This window comes from Fusarium subglutinans, assembly GCF_013396075.1.
Source record: "Fusarium subglutinans strain NRRL 66333 chromosome Unknown NRRL66333_c0000040, whole genome shotgun sequence".
Taxonomy (NCBI): Eukaryota; Fungi; Ascomycota; class Sordariomycetes; order Hypocreales; family Nectriaceae; genus Fusarium; species Fusarium subglutinans.
This window is the reverse complement of record NW_023502103.1, coordinates 247,105-271,442: the sequence shown is the minus strand read 5'-3', so window position 1 is coordinate 271,442 and position 24,338 is coordinate 247,105. Positions and strand designations below refer to the sequence as shown.

Below are 24,338 nucleotides of genomic sequence, written 5' to 3'. Positions count from 1 at the left end.
CCCGGTCAATGCCAGTGCAGCAAGATTTCCGATATGGGTGGTGGTTGACGATAGAGAGATACTGTAGGTGGTTTTTTTTTTTGGGATGCGATAAAGCCCCACGGGGTCGACAGTGACGCAATGAGGCTAGAGCTACGACCACTGAGAAGCGAGATGATAGGTAACGATAGCTAATAGAACCACGTTATCCAAATCGAGTTGATTGAGTTGATTAGAGTCACACACACGACACGAGTCAATGGTTGGTGTGAGATAAGAATCTGGGGAAACGGAAGACGGGATGTGATGGGAGGCGAGGTGTGATGCAAGGAAGAATGAAAAGAAGGAGAGGGGAAAAAGATAAGAAAATGCCCGAGCGAGCGAGCAAACAGAGTGTGTAAGTGGTTGGCGAAGGAAGACGGGAACCAGCGCGAGCGAGGGCAAAGAGTGGGATCCAAGATGCTGGGATCCAATGTCAGGGACTTGCTGGGATGATTGGGGATGGCGGGCGCAGATGGGCGCCGATGGAGTCGAGTCGGTCGACAGCGTAGAAGTGACAGCGACAGAAACAGAAGCAGGCCAGACCAGGGTGTGTTTTTTTTGGTTGTTTTATCTGATAAGGCTTCTGCAAGCGGGAAGAGGGTATTGACTAAGAGAACGATAGAGAAATACCGAACTCGGTCCTTATTGTTGAGTCAATTCTCCTTCCTTTTCCCTTGTTTCTTCCCTCTTGTCTTGTCTTGCCTAGGTAGGCTGGCTTGTCCTACTGTCCTCTCTCTGTCTTCCGTCTCGACAACCAAGACTTGATGTATATAAGGTAGGTTAAGTAGTAGGTTGCAGATGCGATAGCCCGGAAATTGTACGGCGATGATGCCGTGCAACACAACAAGCGAAAGCCTAGACAGACAAGACAGAGCACGATCAAGTACAGTGCTGTGCTGTTCAGATCGTGGGCGACGGCGATAACAGGTCGGCACAGAAGAAGCAAAGCAAATTGAATGACAAGTTGTTTGCCTTGGTACGCCCGTTGTGAGCTGTCAGCTGTGCTCTGGCTGGCTGGTTTGGTGCTCCCACAGCCAAAATGTCTTGACTCTTTGTAGGCGGGGGGGATCAAAGCCTGGGGAACCGGGGATTAGATTAGACTGTGTTTGGTTGGAATGCAGATGCAAATGCAAATGCAACTGCAGGGCCAGGGTAGCGTCCTAAATCTCAATGCGCCGTCAAGCTACCCTCTGCTGTGACCTGATTCGATCCAGTACCGGCTTCTCTTCTTGGAGAAGAAATGATCTGGAGAACCTGTGTGTAACAACCAACTGATACTGATAACAACGATGATAAGGATGTGCAGAGGCCAGTGGACCATGGAACGTGGTAGAGGGTAGATTCTAACATGGGCTGGCGGCTTTTCCCTTGTCCTTTTTTTCTCTCAGGTAAATGCGAGATAAGCTAACAGACCTATCAGATTCGACGTCATCAATAAAAAAACGACCGACTGGGCCAATATCAGCTACTAAGTCGCCCGACAGTGGCGCGATGGCCGGTTTCGCAGCCGCGGATAACTTATTTATATCAGAGTATAATTAAGAGGTGCGATAGCCGTCCGTTGCCTGAACTGTGTCTTTTGTGGCTGGGCAGTACCCGAAAGTGAGTGAGGAGAGAAAGAGAAGAAGAGGGAAAAAGACAGAGAGAGGAGCAGAAAAACAGCAGAGTTGCTGCTACTGTACTAAAATGATCATGGAGGATGGTTTTGGAGAAGGGACATGATGAAAGTGCAAAAAGACAGGCATGTGAGAAACGACAACGACGAAAAGAGAAAGAATACATCCGGCTTGATGGTATTCCCCGCAACCCAAAAGTACCTGACCAGGACTTCTCCCGTCAAAGGGTCCCGTTCTCCAGATCCAATCCCCAAGTTCCCCTCCGTCAACTTCGGGACAAGCCTTGTCAGTTGGTGTCTAAGAGGCGTCCCCCCAAATTCGAAGCCCCCGGAGCATGTGCCGAATCAGGAATCTCGAACTTGGGGAGCATGGCCCAGGAAGGGAGGTACTGAACCTCAGTACGGATATTCCGTATCTCGACATCAACCAAACGACCAAGGGGAACGCATCATCTGGGGACATTCGTGTCTTGGCCTGTATGTAAAGTTGGGCTGTCATACCTTCAACTTGAGTGGCTGTTTGCCTGTCCTTGCACGCAAATATACTAGGGGCGTAGTAATCAATGACTCAACAGACTGAAACATCAAACCTTAAGCTTTCTCATGAAGAGATATCCACCTGCTGCAAATCATATCCCCCAATATCAAAGTCGCTTCCAATTTCCGACTTGTCAAAGATAGACACACGGACGGTACGGAGTACTCGGCGGGAATACAGCCTTGCCTGAATCATGGCCAATGCTGAGCCGTTACATGGGCCTAGTCATGTAGACGAAGACCAGCGTGAGCAATGGGGGGTTTTCTCGGCAGCGGCGTCGTTGCCAAATGCCCAGACGAAGACCAGCTCACTTTTTTCCTCGGCTGAGGAAAGAAATGGGCCATATCATGAACAACCCCGGGGTCCAGAGTCTAGGTCTGGATCTGGTGTTGCTGTGTACTGTACATCCGAGCGAGTGAGGATGAAGGCAGTGAGAGTTGAATGGATGAGCAAGCTTATCTCTGAAAAGCAGAGGAGATAGAAATACATAATGGCAAAAGATAAGTTAAATCAAGAAAAGAGGAACCCCCCAGCCTTCAGAGACATTTTTCTGCACAACCACAGATGCCAGCTTTGAACACCATCTTGAGAGGAAACCTTGAGCTTGAAAAGTACAGTGTACACAAAATCACCTTGTGAATACACTTGGAAGTCAAGTACTCCATACTAGCTGACCAAGGGCGTCCCTCTGAGCCCATTACCAAATGGAAAACCATCTGTGAGCTTGTCTTGCCTCATTCTGCATGGTCCGGCAGTTGTTTTAACGTAATGGCTCGTCCGGGGTTGATTTACCGCCGCAGTCAAACACGGCGTTGTTATGTACCCTCTCACTGCCTAGACTGCGTATGTATGTATGTTAGCGGCTAAGATAACCTTTTGTCTCATTGGCAAAATTCCCGAGGTTCCTTACTGTTGGATTCGCTGGTCGTGATATGCCTCATCAGCTCCCCAAAACACCGCAAATCTCCCCTATCTGCTCACTTTTGACACTACCGGCTCTATACCAGACCCAGTGCCGCCGCCGGCTGCTTAGACGAATCCGAATTACTCCGATGCTCGGTTCACAGCATGTAAACTCGGTGAAGCGTTTGCCAAAACCAAGCTGTCATCAGTCAGTTATCTCCGGCTGCCAAGTGACGATCTTCTCGTCCCTTTTTTGATAGCAACAGTTCCTGGAACAAGAAAGCATTAGTCATGCAATCCCCAGTTTCATTCCACCAAACCTCTATACAGATTTTGGAGGGCCGTTGTCGTGGGCCCTGCACGCGACAATTTCTCCCTAGATATATCAACTCAGAGTTATCAACAGATAACTTCAGATCTCTTAGAACAAATACACTCTCTATGATTGGTCCATAGAAAGCCCTCCCATCACGATCCGAAAATGTTCCCTTGTCTTGTCCCTGATCTTGGCTCAACAGAGACTCGACCCCTGTGCCGTGGGGGCTACAGGGGAACTTTGCCGGTCCTGTCCCGGCTCGTCGCTACGCACGGGCCAATTTGTCGAGATCCATCAAACACTGATTCTAGAGCGAGTGATATCTAGAGCAAGAGCGTCATTATTCGGACCGGAGCTTCTATCATGGTGGCTGTGACTTTGTTGATGTGATGCAGGTGAGATGCACAACCAGCTACACTATGTGACCCGCTATACTGACCGATAACGGTCCAAACCTCTCCATCCAGTCCGAAGCTCTGCTTCGACTTACAACCTCCGTTGATGTCATATCGGAGATGTTGAGTCAAAGCTCAGCGTTAAATTACCCTTAACGTTCTGCCACGTGAGTGTGGAGACGATTAGCGACGACGTTGTGGCCTCCTGGGTGTAACTCTTTATGGCTTTCAATCTTGTGTCCAAACCATGACTCTCTCTTCGTAGTATTCAGTTGGTTCATCTGAGTCGCGAGCTGGGAGCATCATGTTTAGCTCCTCTCGAATCTGGAAGCCTAGTTTTTGGTAAAATGAGACCGCATTCATGGTAGCCTCGAGAATAACTGGTGCATTCTCTTTGGAGGCCTCAGCCTGCACTCGACGAAGTAAAGTTGACGCAGCCCCTCGGCCATTGAACTTGGGATCTGTGCATAGATATGTCACGTCTAGGAAATGTTAGTGTTGAGTGGCACATGGCAAAGGTAGCTCCGGCTAAAATCTCCAACTCCATGGGTATATAGCGGTGAAGGTTTGGTCGTCGATATCCCGGCCTCCACTCTGTAGCAAATAACTCACGGTAATAAGTCTTGTCACCCAGGACCTTGTCTCTCTTACTCTTAGTAAGATCCGCGTAGGGGCCAAGATATTGACGACGGCAGAAGTCTGGGAACTCATCATCATTGGCTTCTTCTTTTTCTTCCATCTCTCGCGACCGCGGTTGCCGCTGAACGTTCCACTTAGCGAAACTCGCTATTTTCCCGGTCTCTGGGTCGCCTGCAACGAGAACACCCTTATCGATACTCTGGACATGATCCATAGTATCTCTGAAGAGCCAGCCTCGGAAATATTCCTTGCTCTCAGGGTTGGGAAATTGTGCGTGCATCAACAGGTTGATGTCCATGGCGGCAAAGAAGGTGTCGGTGACACCAGGGGCCTCTCTCTCAGAAGGAACGAAGATTTCGAATGACATCTTTACGACGTAATGAGATGTAAAGGTTGCTTAAAGAAAGCGGAAATGAAGTAGGAAGAGTTGTCAAGTCGAAATGGGCCAACCAGAAACCTCACGATATCGCGTTTGTGCTAGACCTGGAGCACGTGACAGTTTGGGTAAGTTTCTTGATATTGACATCTCACAGCTCTTTAATCTCTAATTTTAATTCTTCGAAGCCTACTGAACAGTGTCGGCTGTATTCCCAGTGTTGGGTTTCTATCGCTATTGCTTGAAATCAGGTGTGACAAGAATACTCGAGCCTCAGCTGTTAGCAAGACCAGTTCTGTATAAGGGACTACCCGCTCGATAGCCTCGATAGTATCATTATTGTTAATTTACGGTCATTAGGAAGCTATTCGCGGATTTTGGGGCATAAAATAGGATAACTGTGCCCCAAGTTAACTTATAGACTCTTGTCTCAGGCAGTTCTCCTATAGCTTGGCTTGTATGCACCATCTATCCATAGAACGACGACAAAAAGAAAAGGGGGGGAGGAGGGGGGCAACAACTTTGTACTATAATCTGCAACCGAACCTTTCTGAAGATTTGGGGTGTCCTAACTCTTCCTATGTCCTTCAAATAAAACTGTTTCTCAATGTTGGGGCAGCACCTCATCGGCACCTACGATGACGTGTTGAAAGCACTGCTGTGCAAAGTCTTCTATTTCATTAGGACCAGTGCTTTACACTGGTTTGAACGTTCGTTTCTATCTTTCATTGTATTCAGGCGAGTCTGTCACGATATCTTATTGATCTAAATAAAGAAGCGGCCAGCAGCTTAGAGCCAGGGGTGACAGCTCGTTCACACAGCTTGGGCATGTCTCTCCCGTCCTTGCCTGTTCAGTTTCGTCTTCATGACAACTACTTTTTTTTTTGCACTCTTCTTTCGAGGAACCCCTACAAATATTAGCCCTTGTATAGTAATACCCGAATTTGCCATCGCTGGGAGCCGATGCTATCAGGTTTCGTCCCGAAAGAGCAACACAGCCAACATTTCCTGTAACGGTCTCGAAACATATAACCCAATCTTGGAAGTTTCTCGAAACACAGAGATATTCTGAGCTGGTTCTTATACCTCATAAGCTGGGAAGTAATCCAATCATAAACTAGTGGCGGACAGGTTATGACCAGATACACAATGTTATAAGCATACAGTGGCTTTAGGGGCGGAAGCTGAGTGAGACCACTGAATCGTTGTTGATTTGCATCACTGGTATCTAACGAAAATCAAAGTTACTGGTCTATACAGAGCTTTGATTGCACATGCCATGGTAGTATCCACAGTCCTTAATATTGAGTATCAACCCAGCAAGCTTTCCCCATACAATTAAAGAACATGAATGTCATAAATCATGTTACATAGAATAGGCCATAATAAAAACTATGCTACGAGATCTCCGGTGAGAAAATCGGTCAACAAGAACACAGGAGTCCAACGTTTGAGGGATTGACGCTCCAAGATTACTGGGCAACTATGCCATAGGGGGCCCTGAATGACTTCTTATTGAGGGAGTTGTCAAGTAGCCGGTTGACGATTTTTCGAATTTCTCACGCGAGAAGTGAAAAGGCATAAACGTTTTGTTCGTTTAACCAGACCAAGTTACGTACATCCCTAATAGTTCGGCCTTCCCGTGGCAATAAATGCAAGTGGCATATTTTGTTACAAATTCTCGTACCACTAGATCTTATTTTATCGAGAGTTGGCACGAATTCTCATTCACAGCGATGCAGTTTGGACAGAGTTAACTTGCGTGAAGCACTTCAGACCTTCTAATACATACATACACCAGTTGCGTTCTTAACAGACACCTTGACATCACATCACACATATGGAACGAATACAAGATGTACAAGACAAAGGGGCCGCTATATGACAACTATAGACCTAGTCTGGCGAAAAAATACAATCATGACTCCCCGAGTCTGCCAGGGATTAAAATTACTTAAAAGAATTTGTGCGGTTTGCTAGTGGTCCCTTATGATGAGCCGCGGTCGAGCATGCTAGCCCGCCGGCGGCAGGTATGATAAAATGAAACGCCGATGATGGCCGGGTATTTAGACAGGAGGGTTGAAAGAAGGAAGCTTGTTGGCACAAGCGGCGACGGCCTTGAGTGCCTTGGCGTTGGTGAGGGCAACAGCCTTGGCGGGCTGGGTGCGAGGAGTGCCGTAGACAGGGAGGTCATCCTCAGCAGCAGGAGGAGTGTAAGCAACATCGTCGAGGCTAAGCTTCAAGCTGGGGACGGTGCTGATGTCAATCTTGGAGCCGTCGAGCTTGACAATCTCAACCTGGAGGCCGCTGGTGACGGCATCGGCAACCTTGGTAGGAGAGCAGGCAGCAAGAAGCTGAGGGGCATCGGCAGCCTGGTCAGCGGAGAAAGAACCGTGAACGATACCCTCAGCAGGCTGTCGCATAACGACGAGACCACCAACGAGCTTTCCGGAGACATAGACGTTGACCTGGGCAGGTCGCTCAACCTCGGTGACATCGAGCTGGACGTTGGCAAAGTAACGGGTGGTGTTGGCACCAGCACGCTCCTCAATCAGGCCACGCTCCTCAACATCACGACGGCGGGAAGAACCGCTGCCATAGAGACGGTTGATGGTGGTTCGGGCGGAGCTAGAGAGCTGGCTGGCAGACATGTGCCAGTACTCGAGTCCAGCGTAGGTGTAACCGAAACCCTTGATGCTCTTAACACTGTCAGAGGTGTGGAAGTTACCCCTGGATTTGTAGAAGGGGTTGAGAGGAGAGCTGGGTGTGATGCGGGTGCCCTGGGGAGTAGAGTAACGGGCACCACCAGAGTAAGAGCCGGTGAACGTAGACTGGCTAGGGTGCATGGCCTGCCAGTAAGCCCAGAGACGATCGACGTTGGCGTGGTGCAACCAGAAGAGAGAGTCGAAGCCAGAGAACTCAGTGGCGAGGAACTGGCCAGCACAAGAAGCATCCCAGTGAATGGCGTTGTGAATCTGCTCGAGAGAAGCACCGTTGGCACCGGTGGAAGCGAACTGGTTGAAGGTGGTGGGTCGGGTCATGACATCGTAGACCCATTGCTTGTAAGGTCGCTGGCGGAGGAGCTTGTTGGCACTTGAAGGGAAGCTATCGGGAGCGGGGCAGTGGTAGATGCGAACGCGGTGCTCGTCGTCCCATGATCCGTACTTGTTGTTGAGGGCGTCCTTGGGGAAGTTGTAAGTGTAAAGCGGGTTCTTCATGTTGATGGTCTTGAGGCCGCTGCCGTTGGGAACCTTGACGGCGACATTCTGCTGGGTGAGGATAGAGGGAATGCCATCGAGGGCCCAATCCCAGTAGGCAGCTCGCAGGTTGTTGGCTGCGTCAACGTACTGCTTGCGGTACTTGGAGGGGTAGAGGTTGGCCAGGCGCTTGGCATGCTCGACGAGGATCTGCTCGTAGAGCATGACATAGGGACGGTGCCATGTCAGGAAGATGCTCTCACCGTGAGGGCAGTATCCGGGCCAGCCATTGCCGCTTCGACCACCACCACCGTTCCACTGAATAAAGGGCTTTCCGTGAATACCAGCAACCTGGAAGTAGGACTTCCAGTCAGTCTCCTTAGCATCGTACATGGAGCGCACAGCTCGCATGTAAAGGTCCCTGGTGTTGAGATTAGCATTGGCCATGTTAGCAACCACACGGCAGACTTACCAGGCGGGGCCGCCAGCCTTGTGCATGTCATTGATGTTCTTTCGAGCAGGAACAGCAGCTCCACCAGTGACGGGGACACCAGTAACGAAAATGTTTTGCTGCTGAGCCTCGACGGGGTTGACACCGCCGACGACCGCGAGAGCGGCGACTAGGAACTTGCCCAGCATGATGATTGTCCTGAAAAATAAAACGAATGTATTCGAACAGAAGTCGTGCGTCAATGTACGACTTTGCTTGCTCAAGAAAAAGGACAAGATCGGAGAGGGGAGTAGTAAAGAGTGTGGGAGAGCGTCTGAGATATAGTCAACCCTGAGCCATGACCACGGCAACAAGACGGGGGGTGTGGGCGGGCTGATGGCAATGGCAATGGCAATGGCTCTGGGAATAGGTCATGATCCCTTCTCCGCATCCGAACCTCCGTCCCAGCTGTCAATCATCGTCAAAGGGTTCGTAACGCCCCTCATAGTGGCCCTAGATGACAAGGGGGAGGGGGTGCAAAGGTAGGGCAAAGATCGATATTCCATAGGATGTGTCCACTGACGAGGAGTTGAGAGTTGTAAGGAGACGAGCACTGAGCAGTGAGCGATGAGTGAGCTAGGAAGGTGTGTGAAATTGGGATATGACCCATGCACATGGACAAGCCAGGGTCATGGCCATGTATCCATCCAATGTTGCTTTTCTCTCGTCTTTTCTGTGCTTAGTAGCTTGTTCGCTCGTAACGCCACATTGGATGGACCAACGTCTGTGTCCCTGGCGATTCCCTAGGCCTGTCAGATTGCCTTCGCGTCAATTATCCAGACGTTAGTCGAGACATTAGCAAGGAGAAAAAAGATAATCCTTCAGTGAGATCCAGTGCTGATAGTCAGAAACTTCGTCCGTCCTATGGCACGTCGTATTCAATGGATGCGAAGAGACCAGAAGACAACAGGGGGGAAACAAGATCCCAGGCCGGGCCAGCCCAGCCCACGCGAGCGGTACATACAATTGACCACAGCCCTGCTTCTGGGCTCTTCCAGCGGTTGGGGAAGCTGGAAGTTGGAGTTGCTTGTGCTCGACCCCCTGACTTATAAGTCAGGAAAAAAGGTCACAAGTCAAATCTACCCAGGTCCTGACTTATAAGTCTATAAGTCAGTATAGCAAGATTAGTAATATATAGGTACCTTTTACTTTTATTTTAAGGAAATTCTGTTAACCTAGAGTAGGTAGGTAGGTCTTCTTATCTTATCTTAGCTTATTAGTTAGGAGAAAAAAGGTCCCTATAGGGCCTAGCTAACCTGATTAGGATAGACCTGCTTGAAATAAGTCATTTAGCTTGATTCAAATCTAACCCCCTAAAGCCCCCCCCCCCTAAGTTAAGCCAATTAAAAAGCCGGCTTGAATTGAGGTGTTGGGCCAGGCTAAGGCAAAGGTGATAGTGGGCCTGTCGCTCAGCGGCACGACACGACGCGTTACCCAGAGGACAAAGGGATTGTTGTGGTAAGGAGGTACTTTGCTCGGACACCTTGTGTAGGTGAGATGCCGAGGTAGCGAATGCAAATTGCAATCTCAGACAAGATGTAGCGTAGCGCCCAAATCGACTCCCCTGGCGCGCTTAGAGCCTGTACCTGAAATTTTAACATGGCTTGCATGCCTAAATTGGTCCCGGCTGCGGATGAATTTTGTGAGGATTGGATGTGAAGAATCATGAGCAAATGTGTATTATTTCCTGAAAGAGCTGAGCTCAACGGCAACAGTCCTAGACGCCCAGCTCAATGAGGCCACACCAGTAGCCACAACTACCACATACATATGTACAAACAACCACGGGTGACTCCAGGCCTATCGCTAAACTGTCGACAACGTAACATCCAGGGGGGACTCAAATTAAATTGATGCCAAGATTGAAACCGCCCCTACCTAGCAGAGTCTACTCCTTGCTGGCAACCCAGGCCCAGGCTAGGTATAGGCCGGCAGCCGGCACCACGAGCACACCCAGGGCCAGGTCATGACATGATGTTCGGAAGATACTAAAAAAGGATCACCAGCGCGATGCGCTCTGACATAACAGCCTATCGCCGGTGCAGCTGAAGTTGCGTTTGAGATTGATGATTGGCACAAGGGGCATCAGCCGCTTTCCGGGAACAACTCACGATGCGTCAAAACTACGTCAGGCACTGTTTGATTATTATTCCGAACAATTATTAATATCCATAGCACAATGATCACCGTTGGTGTTGAGGGGAACATATCCTCTTCGATCCTCTCTGGCTGGCAGACAGGGATTGCGGTCCCGTACAGAGAGGCAAACCTGGACGCCCCGGATCTAGACGGAGATGCCGATTCGATCGGTGCAGAGACGAGCGTGTAGCAAAGCAGCAGGAAATAATCGGCTCAGTTATACGAGCCTCTCATCTGTGGTGCGTATACGGTATGGTCAGGTAAAACTGATACATGGTAAAATGGTGTGCATGTTCAAGAAGGAAACAAACGGAGAAATCATCTCTTTGGTCGTGTCAGATCAGATCAGAACCAGAATCAGATGTAATCGCAAAAAGCCCTCCTGCTTCTTCAGGTCAGCTCAGGTCAGCTCGTTTGTCTACCTGAGGCAGTCCAGCACAGTCCCATCACATCCATATTTGGATTTTGGCCCTCTTGTCTTATTGGGCATTGCAAAAAAACGCCCTTTCGGCCTTTTTTTAGCATCATGGCGGGTTAATTACGGTCTCGGTCCTCGTGGTTCGTCCTCACCGTTTAAGCTAGACCCAATCTCCATCAAGCGGCCTCTACTAAGATGCGAGCCTGGAAAACCCACCCAGTCATGAAACAGCCACCCGCTCGATTCGTGCATGATGGCCTGGCCTACCCCTTAGACTTGCAATAGTCTAGACGGCTGAAAGGAACTACTAGTAGCTAACTTATTTTAGTCTTTTGCACTGGCCAAGGGGCGGAGGGGGGCAGCCTTTTGTCCTTCAGCAGGCTAGGCAGGCTCAGGCTCACCAGAGCCATGGGCCGTTGTCCGAAAAAGCCATGTCTCAGTAAAGGGCAATCTTGCACTAAGGGAGAATTAAATCCATTAAATCCCCCTCCTTCAGCTTCTAGCTCGTCTCTAGCTTCGTAGTGCCTCTGCGCGTGATTCCGCTTCTCTTTGGGTCCGTTTCAATTAGAACTATTGATTATACTACTGTACTCCGTGGGTGGGTAGGATCGGAATTACCTACGGAGTACATCTCTTCCAGTCATAGCTATTCGCTTGGTAATATTGTTTCCCCATACTCAAGTTTAGTAAAAAAACAAAGAGAGATGGTGTTCTGCTGTAAGCCTCATGCATGGATCTTCTCTTCAACCACTTGTATCCTGACAAGCCCACGTCGACAAACAAAATGCATTTAACTGCAGCCAATCCCATATTTCTATATGTCTGTAAGCGTCCGCCTCATGTAACTCGATGCATTCATGATTGGCGCCATATCCTGCTGTTAACTTGAAAACCTCGTGTTAACCTACACACCGCCGATGAGGTATGGCCCGCCTGCATGAAGGCTTCGATCCATCAACTTGCCGATACGAGCCTTACAGGTTCCAGCCAAGCAGAGCTGTAGGATGCCCAACTGGATATCCAAATATGGCATCTTGAGATGCTGATGCCAAGTTGGGCTGATCAGATCAGACTTTGTACCGTTTACAAGGCGTTTGCCTAGTGCCTCCCCGCGTCCCAACGGACGAATTCGGCGCCGGTACCGTTGTCAGATTTCGGGGATGTGTTTTGTGGCTGACTATATAACCTCAATGGCTTGATGGCAGATGATGAGGCCATTGAAGCGCCGATATATCACTTGACACTGACAGGAGGCTCTTGCAAGCAACTATGGACAATTCTCATGCTGGCTAGAAGCCGGTGTTCGACACGGGATAGAGATTGAGCTGAAAGTTATTTTTTTTTAGCTTATTATTAGAAAGTTTACCGGCCCAACCTCCAGAGTCACCTCGCGGCTGACCCCGTAGACATATGTAGGCTAGCCATGCATCACAGTCGCATCCTCTCATAAGATCCAATCCAACGACGTGATGAATGAGGGGAACCCATGCAAGTCTCGATTGAATCTGAGATGGATGTGCCAACTTGCCAAGGACGAGCAAGACCAATGCTTACGGCTGATTCATCTACTCTGCATACTATTTTCAACCAACGTATGGATGCCATTGCCAACAAATTCAATAATCCATCACTAGTCCCTTGACATACTTGGCAAAAGATCAGCTCGTTATGCGACAAGGTTGTTGTGCTCAACTCTTGCTTACAGCGTCTGCTCTTGATGAATCGAGATCCTATCCTCGTTTCCAATGTACAGAAAACTCTGCTGCTCCAGTTTGTTTGCTGATCACCGCAACGGTCCGGGTACATGTCGCCGATGTTTTGTCATGATAACTTAACTAACTTAGCATTGTCGATTTCCAATCTGGGACTGAAACACGATGTGATCGTCATGCCATTTGCCAAAAGGAGTCTATCTGGGTTCCTGTAGATCGGCTTGGCAATTATGTAAGGGTTGACCCTTGTAAGATACCGAGATCTGTTACACTGAACCAAAAAAAGAAAGAAAAAAGCATCATCCAAGAACTTATGTACCAACCACGGAGGATAAATCCAAGACAGTCTTGCGCGTCAGCCATGCTCACAGACACAATGCAATGCCTCTTGTCCACAAAATGTCTCATTGAATAGGGCAAACATGTACATACAGATACAGTATCACTTTTATGGCGCAACGTTAAAAGCAGTCATCGCACAATGCCACGCCTTGTGAACCACACATCGCGTCAATACGATGCTGACCATGCCCCCTCCAGCTTCCGACTCATGCAGGTCCCGAGATATACACTCTGAACTCTGTGTGAAGGCATCATAGGATCCTCTTGCTGCTTACTCCGATCCACTCATGGAAAGAATACGACACGATACAAAGTGCATCGTGCTATCAAGGCTCCCCTCTTCCATGTCAAGTTGTAAGATATCCTCCACTTCGTTTGCTTTGGTGTGACACTCGTGGCCGGTCCTTTAAGGATCGCCGTCTCAGACTTAGAGTGATCTCTCCAGCATCACCAGGTCCCGGAAACCTTCCCTCCACCGCTTCGTTTGCTCTGTGTCTGGCCTCGGCAGTGGACTTCGTGCAAAGCCTCCGTAACCCATCCAAGCCTGTAGTCCAGCCTTGACACCAACCACACCGCCTTGGATCGCCGTCCAGTCGCCTTGTGAGACCACTTCCTGCATGTTTTGCGCTTCGGTAACATTGCCCTGTAGATAGAGGTCCATGGTCTTGATGCATACCCTCGGGGCAATGTTGGCCAAGCCTGCCAGGATGCCGTGACCACCTCCAGCCAGAGAAGGGATCAAAAAGTCGGCGGAACCTGCGAGGACTAGGAACTCGGGCGCCTTCGAGTTGTACTTTGAAAGCTTACGGGTTGCCGCGGCTACCCTGTTCAGTTTTCCCGTGTTGCCGCATGTCAACTTCACGCCTACAATATTTGGATGTCGTGCAAGAGTGATGATCATGTCGGATGACATATCCATGCCCCCCACGGCACCAGGAAAGTTGTAGATTATGATGGGGATAGGGGACTTGTCTGCGACTCTTGTGAAATACTCCAGGATGGTTTCCGAGGCCGGGGCAAATAACGTGGCATAGTAGGACGGGGGTAGGACGAGCGCATAGTCACCGCCAGCCTCCCAAGCCTCTTGGCAGTATTGTACGGTCTCGCGCGTGCTCTGACTTCCACATCCCACGATCACGGGCACATGTGAGAAGCCGCCGTCATTCAGGGCGGCTCTTGTGGTGGCGGTGACCAGCTGCCGCTCCGAGTGGGAGAGATGAACGGCCTCTCCGTTGGAACCCTGCGTCGCAAGGCCTGTTACACCAGCCTGAGCGAGTCGCACCGCATGAGCGGCAATGGCAGTAGTGTCGACGTCTTCGGTATCTGCATCGAAGAAGCACATGGTTGGAACATAGACGCCGGGTGTTAGAGGGCGTCTTATATGCTGCACGTCATCTAGGCGATCGTCTGCAGAAGCGCTCGATGAAGAATCAGACATGAAGTTGTGATTTCCATTGCTTGAGTGCCATTGGCTGTGGTTGTATAGTTGGGAGCTGAAGGATCCTGCTGGTGAGGGAGCGTCACTATGAGGAGGCATGATATCGCTTGATGCTGTTGGGATTGCCTGATGTTTGGTTGAATTCAATGGCAAAGGTATTCAATAGGATTTATCAGTGTAAAGGGCGATATTGTAAGCTTTTATTTTGATATCAAGTCGGAGGAGACTTGGCTTTTGTATCATCTCCTTGGTATCAATATTCTTCAACACTCGCCCATATATGGCGGCTCAAAGGGCTCTCCAGTTACGAACCTGCAGCTTGATCACTCATAACTTCTCGTTACTTCACGGCGGGGCCATAATAAGTCAAATGATACAAATCATCAACTCCGAGAGGACGATTAAACCGGTCAGAATAACGGGCAGCTCAAAGATTGGTAGACTCCAATAAATACTCCGCTTGTATGCATCTTGCTATGAGGGGAAGTGCTCACGGGAGTCGCTTCTTGGGGTTATTCCTGCAGAAAATCCGGGGTCGACGAGACTACGATTCAGGGTCTAAGAGTCGCTTGACGAGTCTGGAGCGTGGGGGTTTATTTGAGCCTTTTGAGGCCAATCAACGTTCCATTGGAGCCATTAGTACGGCTTCTAGGGTGCACAGTACATTACAGTCGCGGAAAAGTTAAAGGAGATGAAAGGATCATGGCATGGTGACTGCGCCTCGACAGCGTATCATTCAAGAGGAAGTGTCCGGCGAATCTAACTCAAATAAGCCGGCTTTAACATGGCTCTTTCGAAGTGTAAGCCATTGGCTGCGAACAAGAGACCGTTGTTCTCTATATGATCATATCCTTGATAGACAACAAACGCTCACACGATTTCAATTCTGCAGTGCGTCTTTGACGGACCAGCGGATGTCTTGCCAGCTTAGAAGTCATCACAATGCTAAATAACTACCCGCCAGTGACAATGGCTTGTGTAACCATCCCAAGCATCGTGGCATGTCTTTCCATAAACCACGTTGGTCCAAATGGGTGTCATTCTTTAGTCAACTTAATTTCAGCTGTCAGCTTTGATGACCCGTGATGTGTCAGGTGTTCTCGACAGAACAAGTTTATCCAGCATAAGGTCGTCGCAAAGAGTTCACAATTGCGTCACAACTAACACTTTCAGTTATTGCAACCCAACCGTAATCCTCCGCAGGGAATCAGGTTAGTGAAGCAATATATGCATAAAACGCCAAGTTACTACGGGATGTCAGTGTCTGGGTCGGTGTTGAGAGAGCTTATTACTTGATAGCTGACGCCCATTGCTTACCCTGCAGTGACATATTAAGTCGTATGGTCTAGAAGCTAGAATGAGACCAGAATGTGGTCAGAAAGTATATGAGATAAGGGGCTTTGGCATCGTAGCATCGGCCGTTGGTAAGTAGTGGGAGTTTAACTAATAAAAACTAACTTTGGTGTTGACTTAGCTGAATGTTGGGAAAATAGCATGGTAGTGTCCTTTGGAAACCATAATATGACGAGCTTCGATGCCTAATTTCTCATAAATAGACTATATAACTCACCAGTAGACACGAATTGCTCGCATGTTTTCCATGCAAAAAAAAAAAAAAAAAAAAAAAAAAAAAAAAACTGTCGACAGAGGGACAGACCATACTTTCCTAAGCCCCTGATATCTTGACGTTGCATTATGCTCACTACCTACACAATGCGAAAACTCAACGATGACCGCAGAAAGGTACGATGTTACGGACATTTTCAATGCTTCGGTTGGTCAACAGGGCAAGCACCAAAACGAAAAGGTTGAAGAGGATCATACTTCCTACTCCATCACTTCGTAGTGGCCAATATACACAGCTCAGTTATGTTATGCACTACGCCGCTGGAATACCGCGACGACGCACATCATCATCGCTTACAGCTTTTCCTCGCAGTGCGTGTAATACGTGCAAGTGGAGGAGGCTATGCTAATGTCGAGGCACATGAGGGGTTGGAAGATGGCATGTTGTTGACGTCTTGCCTCTGAACCGATCAAGCACATAAGCCTCGATCACATGTAGGGAGCACGTGGTGTCATATAAGTTGATTCTAACTAACAATGAGACCTGCCTTGATTCAAGCGATATGAGGTAACCCTGACCAAAATCGTTCCTTCATAAACATGTCCGAAGCATCTGCAATAACGCCAAAAAAAACCACAGCATCATGCTCGCCAGTACGCCATGTGAGGGAGAAAGAAGTGAATATTTTATACAATAACCAAATCGTCATCGTCATCGTCGAGCGTGATCTGCCGGTCGAGGAGCTCGTCACCTAGACTCTCCCTGCCGGCTTCACGGATGCCTTTATCTGTCACAAAGCGAGTCTTTTTCCGCACTGGAGGTTGTTCATCTTTGCGTAGCTTTTCCCCCTCCTTCATCTTGGAAAGCTTATCCCTTAAATTGCTACCCCAGCCGAAGGCCGTTGGGCCGTTGCTTATGGCTGAACCAGCCTGCGAGCTGGCTTGAGAGCTGTCTGGGCGTTTCCGTTTTACAGGGCTCAGATGAATGTCAGAATCCTTCCCCAGCAGGCCCAATGACTTTGCGTCTGGCCTGTAAGCTTCATCTGATGCCTGTGCAGCGCTCGAGGGCTGGGTGGAGGTGCCCGCAGCAGGCAGTGCCGCTCTCGAACCAGCTTGTCGCATATATTCCCTTCCAGCTGCGCTGCCAACCTGACCGAGCTTCTTCATCATCTCGCGTTCTTTCTCTTTTGCCTCTAGATCCCTTTTCAAGAATTCTGCCCTCTCTTTTCGATCGTTCGGCGTTTTGTCCTTCCCATCAATAAGGTCTGATGCGCTCATGGAACGTGAAGCGAACCAATGCGTCTTTGTTTCCCAGTCATATTTCTTGGATGCCTCCTTTTTCTTCTCGGCGCCCCAGCCAATGAGTTCTCTAGAGTTATTTTTCCTGGCGCCGAAACTGCTTCCATTTACTTCCATTCGTGTTGAACGCTGTTTGCGAAGGGCCTCATTGGAGTGGAATTCGCAGTGATGAGTACGCTTCTTATTGATCCAAACGCCACATAAATCTCCATCCTTCTTGACTGATTGACAACCTCCGAGATCACGAGATGTGCCAACCTCAATAATCGAGTCATCATCTGAATTGATAACAAGACTGAACTTGCCAGTATCATGTCTTCCGGGCGGGGGTGGCATAATAGTAGGGTTGAGTATCGCAATGACAGTCCCTTCTGTGAGCTTCCAGTATTTTGTGAATCCAGAGTTGAAGAGAAAAAGGTCCAGTTCCCATTCTAGATCGACCAGGGTCATGACCATATACTTCCCCCTGTCCTCCATCTTTCCGTTCTTTTGTGTTGGCTTATGTGCGCGAGGCTCTGATTTCTTTGCCAAGATACCGAACACCACGATGTCTTGTTCAACATCTGGCAAAGCAAAGTCTGGCGCTTTGACAACTTTCAGTATATCCTTAATTGTGTATACTTGCTTGCCGGAAACGTGTCGAGCAAGGACGCCATGTGGTAAAATTCTCTTGGACAAGTGGAAGCTCGAGTATGGCTCAAAACCAGCCGCTTGCTCTTCAGATACTTCGCCAGGCGGTGTCTTTTTCTTCCTAACCAAAGCCGTAGAAGTTGGCACTGGAGCCTTCTTTTCGGGAGCCTGAACGTTAGGCACGGTGTAACTTCGTTGCAAGCCAACAGGTTTTGTTGTCCCTATGATCTCCTCCCTTGAGAAGGACGGAGCCTGCAATGGCTCATCTGGTATCTCAATAGCCTTCTTCTTATACTGCTCCATCTCATCCTGGCTGATACTGAATGCATTCGATCTTAGCTTTTGAATGTCCTTTTGCCGCTGAGCCCGGGCGGCCTCATCTGTCCTCGCGGAAACAAGCCGTTCATTGAAACTCATTGGGCGTGGCTCTGATGAGAAAGAAGAATTGCCGCTCCCTGTGGTTTTCGACCTTGATCTTCGCAAATAGCCCGTTTGCCCAATTTCAGTCGATGTTTGTGAGTCCCGGTAGCTGGGCGCACGTTTCAAGGAGATATCCCGAGCCTTCAGGCCCTTATCAATACCCAGCAACACTCTACTTGGCGATGTTTGCACCGATGGCTCTTGAACCCTCCTGACGGGTGACGCAGGCACTTCCACATGGTTTTGTTGTCGAGCTAGTGGTTCTCTAGTTGGGGTGGTTGCGCGCCTCGATCGACTTGGACCTTGTGTTGATATCACGAGCTCCGAGGTCGTGGCATGTAATTGCTCAACGCTTTCTTCCGACTTTTTCGACTTCGCAGCCTGTAGTTTTTTCAACTTCAGCCGCGCCTGGATCTCTTGAAGCTTCAGCTGTAGGGTTTCCTCGTCCTCATCGTCCTCGTCGTTTTCAATTTCGGCCATAAGATTCATCGAGGGTAAGTTGCGAGCTCTTTTCGACGGTGAAGGTGAAGGCGATGTCATCATCTGTCGATATCGCTCTCGTCCACGCGGCGTACTAAGCAGAGCTTCATGTGGAGATCTTGGAGGCCATTGGGTTTCGGTTCCTTGCTTTGCAGGAGAAGCTATGGCATGGAGTGTCAGTTGATTGTCGCATGAAAGGACAATTTTTGTGGTCTCACCTGGAGCCATGACGATACCTGTGACAGGAAGTAAATTTCAGACGGGTGGCCCAGAAACCAGTCCCGTCGGTATGCAGCCACTTAGAAGGGTTTGGATATAAGTATTCGTCCTATAGCATAGAGCATATTCCTAATCGATTAGGGCGGTAGGTATAGCCTTGGGAGGGCGGCAGCCATTCAGCTGGATCGGTCGAGAGTCGTTGGTGAGGGTAAGATGCTGAAGACACGAATTTTTAGTTGTTGATGCAGGGAATGCTTGTTTCAGTGAACATTTGAAGAAGACATCCACACCCAATGCGTCAACCAATACTGGCTGGGCGGGCGCAAAGCTCTTTGCTCTTGCGCTGGCTGGCTACCTAGGTTAGTCTTGGCGCCGGCCACTATACTTGAATATCCACTAACCTTAATACGGTAACCTAAGTATCTCTCATTTGTAGCCCCTGCAACCGTCGCGTACAGACGCGTCTCAGCGTGTTTAATTTACCAGGTATTGAATCGACTGTACTCCGTAGCACGGGCATCATTTCCATTTAGCTTTTCTGCCAGACCACATAACTGAGGTGTCTTTGGAGAGATCAAGGCATCTGTCTTGGTACATTTTCCCCTTTGGATTCTATTCACGAGTAGCTTTGCGCATATTCATATTCCTTCTTATATCCTCCATACAATCTTGCAATGGCAAGGACAAGATCAACCAAAGCTGCTGCAGCTGATACGAAAGCCTCAGAACCCAAATCTACTTCATCCAGGTTCAGTCTGTCGTCTCAGGCAGAGAACCCCTCAAAGATCTTCATACTCCCCTCAAAAGCGACACCCGAAGCGCGCATAGTCACTCTTCCCAATCCTAGACATGGTCGACCAGCGAGATACCTCGTGTGTCCAGAGACAGGCGTATACGAATTCACCAGAGTTGCGATACCAAATACGACTCCTCGAAGTTGGCTGATCGAGACTTCATCAGACTCCTCTACGGATAGCGCCAGGAAGACTGGAGTATCCATGGGCCAGGATCTCTTTCTAGCAACTTTAATCGACCCCCTATTTCTGGTCCTCCCAGCCTTGACGGAAACCCAGTCAAAGAGCTCAGAAGGAAAGCGGTTGTTTCTTTCCAGTGACGACTACTTTGACAAGCTACCCCAGGGATCATCACATCTATCTGAAATTGTGCGATGTGACAAGACACGGAAGCTCATCGAGAGCCGAATGGCCGAGGTTTGCGATACTGTTGAAGCAGGAGATGATAACATGTTCCGAATAAATGAGAGTAAACTCGTCAATGTCGTCCTAGAGAAGGCAAAGAGAATGTGCGGGGGCGGACTGGCTCCAAGCATGGAGGAGAAGTTCGTGAAGAAGGCTCTGGAAGCACCTATACTCGTACAGAAGCGAGAAACAATTACTACAACAACCACAACGAGAACAGAATCTCAGGCATCTAATCCTGAATCTGTTCATTCCCCATCGACTGCCGCAACGACAGAAACAGAAGTATCCGGAACCTCTACCGCAGCCACCTCTTTTACTGCAGAGACAACCACGGAAAATATTGTCAGTGCAATTGAAGCATCTCCTGAGATAATAAATCTTCAGAGATTACGGACTGCTTTTAATTTCATTTGCTCATGCTACATTGCCTCATCTCTTGTAGCTCAACTAGAGGACATGCTGAAAAGGGAGACTATTGTGGACTTCTCGCCTCTGGACGAGTATCTGGCTAAGCTTAGCAAATTGCGCGCTGAGGCCATGGCTGCTCATTCTATCGACTACTCTCGTAAGCGTGGTTTGGACGAGGAAGAGGACGAGGCTTTTGTCAAGAAGAGAAAGATGGAAGAGGAAAAGAAGAAGAAATCACTTGAGAGCCGGGGAGTTCGGGATCTAAAGAAAGTCAACACCAAGGGCATGAAAAAGATGAGTGATTTTTTCAAGAAGAAGTAATGTTAATAATCTCTATTGGGTATCTGTCATTAAAACGTGAGATGAACCTGTTCTGGCTTATCTGGTCCCCCTCGCTCGGCGCGCACCAAATCCTCGACCAAAGTTTGAGGTACCGCGAGTGCTCGGTATGCTCGACGTAGTGCTTTCGGAGGTATAGCTTGAGCTAACACTCCTCGTGGTGGCGGCTCGGCCCCGGGCTCTCGTGCTACCCCTGAGCCCTCTAGTTCCTCTGATTCCTCGTGCAGGTGCACTCGCGGCCAGTCTTCGTCTCTCCTCTTCCTCTTCCCGGCGCTGTCGCAACTCCTCGCGCCTTTGTTCCTCTTCGGCTGCTCTCCGTTCAGCAGCCTGCTGTTTCTGAATGGCCTCAGCCTCTTGTTCAGCAATATCCTCCGTTGCGCCTTTCCATGCAGGGTTCAGAATTAGTCGCTGGTTATGCTCGGTTTGGGATAGTATCCGTGTCCAGGTGTTGAGAAGAACGGAAGCATTATTCACTGTGCTCAATACAGTCTGTAGGCGGTTAGTATATACACACTTGATGATGCAATGAGAAACATACGTTCATATTACCCCCTGCACGTTCCAGGGTTGAGATGACACCCTCAATGGACTCATTTATGCTCCGGACACCTTCAAGCTCTTTGCGTAATGCGGCCTCGTGGTCAATGGGCTCTGGGCGCTCTTGTGTAGGCGTTTTGGGGGTCTTGGGAGTTCTAGGAGTTCTGGGTCGAGAGGTCGGTGGGCCATCATTGTTTCCGGGAGACTCCCAGATATTGGATTCTGTATATTCGGTTGTATCGTCAGCCATTATGGCAGACAGCTATGGCTTCCAATCCAGTAGAAGCGGGCTCAGCTTGCTGAGAATGGTATCAATGACCAATTACGTTGGAAGCGCCAGCCTATGGTCGCAGAGAGGTCCTGTGTTTCGAGACGTCCACGTTTCAAATATCATGTACAAGAGTTGTGGCGTACCGATGCAGGCAGGGTCAATAGGCGCTTGCTGAATTGATTGTCATGGGTTGCTGTGGAATGACAGCTTTTGTTTAATTCATGAGGGGCACCGCTATTGTTCCCACCATTGATTTAAACTCATAGCTCATGGCTGCATATTGATTGGCCGTAATCTGTCGCGTAACGGACGCGTCAGGAGGGGTTGCTGACACGACGGACGCGGTTAGGTTGCAAGTGGACCTATCTTTTAGTGGGTAAAACCAGGTCGCACAACCAGAATAGGGAGGCTGGGAGGCTGGTGCACACTCCAGGGTAGTTTTGTCCCAGCCACTTCTCTCATCTTGATTCTTCTTCCTACCTTATTCAAATGTAAACATCTTACCCTACAAACTCTCATCTCTAAATCTGCCATTATCATCAATTAGCAAGCGACCTCCATCATTGAGCTCTTCTTTTGCTATACCCAAAGACTAAATCCCCCCCTTCAAGACGACGATTATATTTTTCAAGTCAACTGCGCTGTTTATCACGTCAGTGAACGAGACCAATTCGAAGCAATCACATCGGGCAGACCTGGCACCCATCGAGATCAAGTTTCTAGTATTTAGTTAAGACTATCCTTTGAAGGATAAGCTTGATATTCTAGCAATACCCCTCAGCCATTTTAACCGATAAGGTAGTCAACACTGACTGCCACTGCCTCTCACTGCCCATCAAAATGGCCGACCATCACGGCTCTACCACTCCTCCACCGCCCACCCGCATCCGCACTCCGCCAACTCCTCGCCTCGGATACCAGGACAACTGGGAGCCTTTCACTCCTCGCAAATCTGCACGAATTTCATCACGACGAACAAGGTCTCCATCGCCCGGCGCATCACACCGTCAAATTCAATCACCGCATACTGCCAAAAAATCAAGCAAGCATATGAGTGGTGCCATCGCTTCTCCTTTGCCGCATAAGAAGCGCATGCCTGCTAGTGATTTCGTTCGCCGCGCAACAGAAAATATGCAGGCGGAAACTTCTCGTGATGGTATGAGCCGTCGGACTCATGAGCGATCTACCTCTTCCGTTGCCGGGGCCGCTGGCATGCTCCCTACACCATCAAAGACTCCTCAAAAACCGCCCACAGAAAAGAAAACTGCACACATCAAATCAGTCGCCCGCAACCTTTTCAGTGCTGATGCCGATGAAGCGACTTTGACTCCCAGGAAACGAACTTCAAAGAAATACACCGGCATCTCGATGGAGAGCTTTTCCGTGGAAGAGGTTGAGGAACCTATTGAGATCTTCACTGATACCCGGGATCGAGTACCTGTTCGTGATGAGAGCCAAAATAACCCTTTCCTGACATCGGAAAACCCATTTTTCAGCGATGCACCGCGACCCGAGACTACTAAACGTCACGACAAGCGCAAGGTCAAGGTTCCTGGAGAAGGCATCAAGACTGTCGATGATCTTGCTGATCGTAAGGATGGCATGGTGTACACATTGTAAGTTTTGTTTAACCCAATCATTTAATATGCAAATGCTAACTCAAACAGCCGTGGAAAGAGATTCTTCCGCAAGTGGTCGGAGCAAGAGATGGATGATTGGGATGAGCGTCAAGCCGCAGAAGAGGATCCTGAGGCTCATCTCAGCCGCCCATTGACTCGAAGTTATATTAAACCTCGTCTTTTATTCCACAACGATAGGACGGATGAGCAGATCGAGGAAGAGGAGGCTGTGACTGACGTCGAGGAGAATGATGAGGAGCTACATGTCCCAGAAACTCCATCTGCGCCTAAGCCAGAACGCGCTCGCACTCCTGAAGCACCCAGGTTTGCTCCCGCTTCGCCGCCGTCTACTCGACGAGTCACTCGATCCGCCAACAAATTGCCTGACGAAGGTACTCCTGTCAAGCCGCCTGGAAAGCGAAGCCCGTTTGATTCTTGGCGACGAACCAAGGAAGGTGTCGTTAAATCACCATCGCGCAAACGCTCCGCAGAAAGCGCCGAAACTAGGGAGTCGAAGCGCACCCGCATCTAAGGAAGTCTCTCACTGTGCAGCGTCGCATTTACTTTCTCTTACGGTGTCACGTCTCGGTCAAGTGGCTGGCTGCCCCACGAACTTCAGTAATTCTGCATACGGTTTAATCCTACTTGTTGCCTTTTAAATGAAGGAATTTCGGACCGGTTTTGGCGTTGGACGGTATTGGCGCGTTAAAAGGATTAATAGGCCGACAGGGTCGATGGCATGTATTGCATTGAGAGACAGCGTTTATTGTTGATACCTGCCCTCCAAAGAGGAAGAGAGGATGGAAGGC

General features: G+C 49.1%; 7 protein-coding genes across 7 annotated transcripts; 2 read left to right on the top strand and 5 right to left on the bottom strand.

The window, feature by feature from the left end:
* Positions 1-4,016: 4,016 nt before the first annotated feature.
* FSUBG_4462 (gnat family protein acetyltransferase) lies at positions 4,017-4,794 on the bottom strand (the record flags this gene model as incomplete). The annotated part of the gene is made up of 2 exons (XM_036682454.1): positions 4,017-4,270; positions 4,401-4,794. The coding sequence occupies 2 exons, from the start codon at positions 4,792-4,794 to the stop codon at positions 4,017-4,019; spliced, it is 648 nt and encodes a 215-aa protein (XP_036540078.1).
* A 2,075-nt stretch (positions 4,795-6,869) lies between these two features.
* Positions 6,870-8,639, bottom strand: FSUBG_4461 (tyrosinase precursor; the record flags this gene model as incomplete). The annotated part of the gene is made up of 2 exons (XM_036682453.1): positions 6,870-8,421; positions 8,473-8,639. The coding sequence occupies 2 exons, from the start codon at positions 8,637-8,639 to the stop codon at positions 6,870-6,872; spliced, it is 1,719 nt and encodes a 572-aa protein (XP_036540077.1).
* A 4,889-nt stretch (positions 8,640-13,528) lies between these two features.
* On the bottom strand, positions 13,529-14,638 carry FSUBG_4460 (dihydrodipicolinate synthetase; the record flags this gene model as incomplete). The annotated part of the gene is made up of 1 exon (XM_036682452.1): positions 13,529-14,638. The coding sequence occupies one exon, from the start codon at positions 14,636-14,638 to the stop codon at positions 13,529-13,531; it is 1,110 nt and encodes a 369-aa protein (XP_036540076.1).
* A 2,154-nt stretch (positions 14,639-16,792) lies between these two features.
* Positions 16,793-19,162, bottom strand: FSUBG_4459 (minichromosome maintenance 10; the record flags this gene model as incomplete). Its single annotated transcript, XM_036682450.1, has 2 exons — positions 16,793-19,095; positions 19,153-19,162. The coding sequence occupies 2 exons, from the start codon at positions 19,160-19,162 to the stop codon at positions 16,793-16,795; spliced, it is 2,313 nt and encodes a 770-aa protein (XP_036540075.1).
* Positions 19,163-19,827: 665 nt separating this feature from the next.
* On the top strand, positions 19,828-21,084 carry FSUBG_4458 (ribonuclease H2 subunit B; the record flags this gene model as incomplete). The annotated part of the gene is made up of 1 exon (XM_036682449.1): positions 19,828-21,084. The coding sequence occupies one exon, from the start codon at positions 19,828-19,830 to the stop codon at positions 21,082-21,084; it is 1,257 nt and encodes a 418-aa protein (XP_036540074.1).
* A 57-nt stretch (positions 21,085-21,141) lies between these two features.
* Positions 21,142-21,889, bottom strand: FSUBG_4457 (DASH complex subunit duo1; the record flags this gene model as incomplete). The annotated part of the gene is made up of 2 exons (XM_036682448.1): positions 21,142-21,591; positions 21,641-21,889. 2 exons carry the CDS (start codon positions 21,887-21,889, stop codon positions 21,142-21,144), a joined length of 699 nt encoding a protein of 232 aa, XP_036540073.1.
* An 861-nt stretch (positions 21,890-22,750) lies between these two features.
* FSUBG_4456 (uncharacterized protein) lies at positions 22,751-24,061 on the top strand (the record flags this gene model as incomplete). The annotated part of the gene is made up of 2 exons (XM_036682447.1): positions 22,751-23,526; positions 23,578-24,061. The coding sequence occupies 2 exons, from the start codon at positions 22,751-22,753 to the stop codon at positions 24,059-24,061; spliced, it is 1,260 nt and encodes a 419-aa protein (XP_036540072.1).
* Between the last annotated feature and the right edge of the window lie 277 nt (positions 24,062-24,338).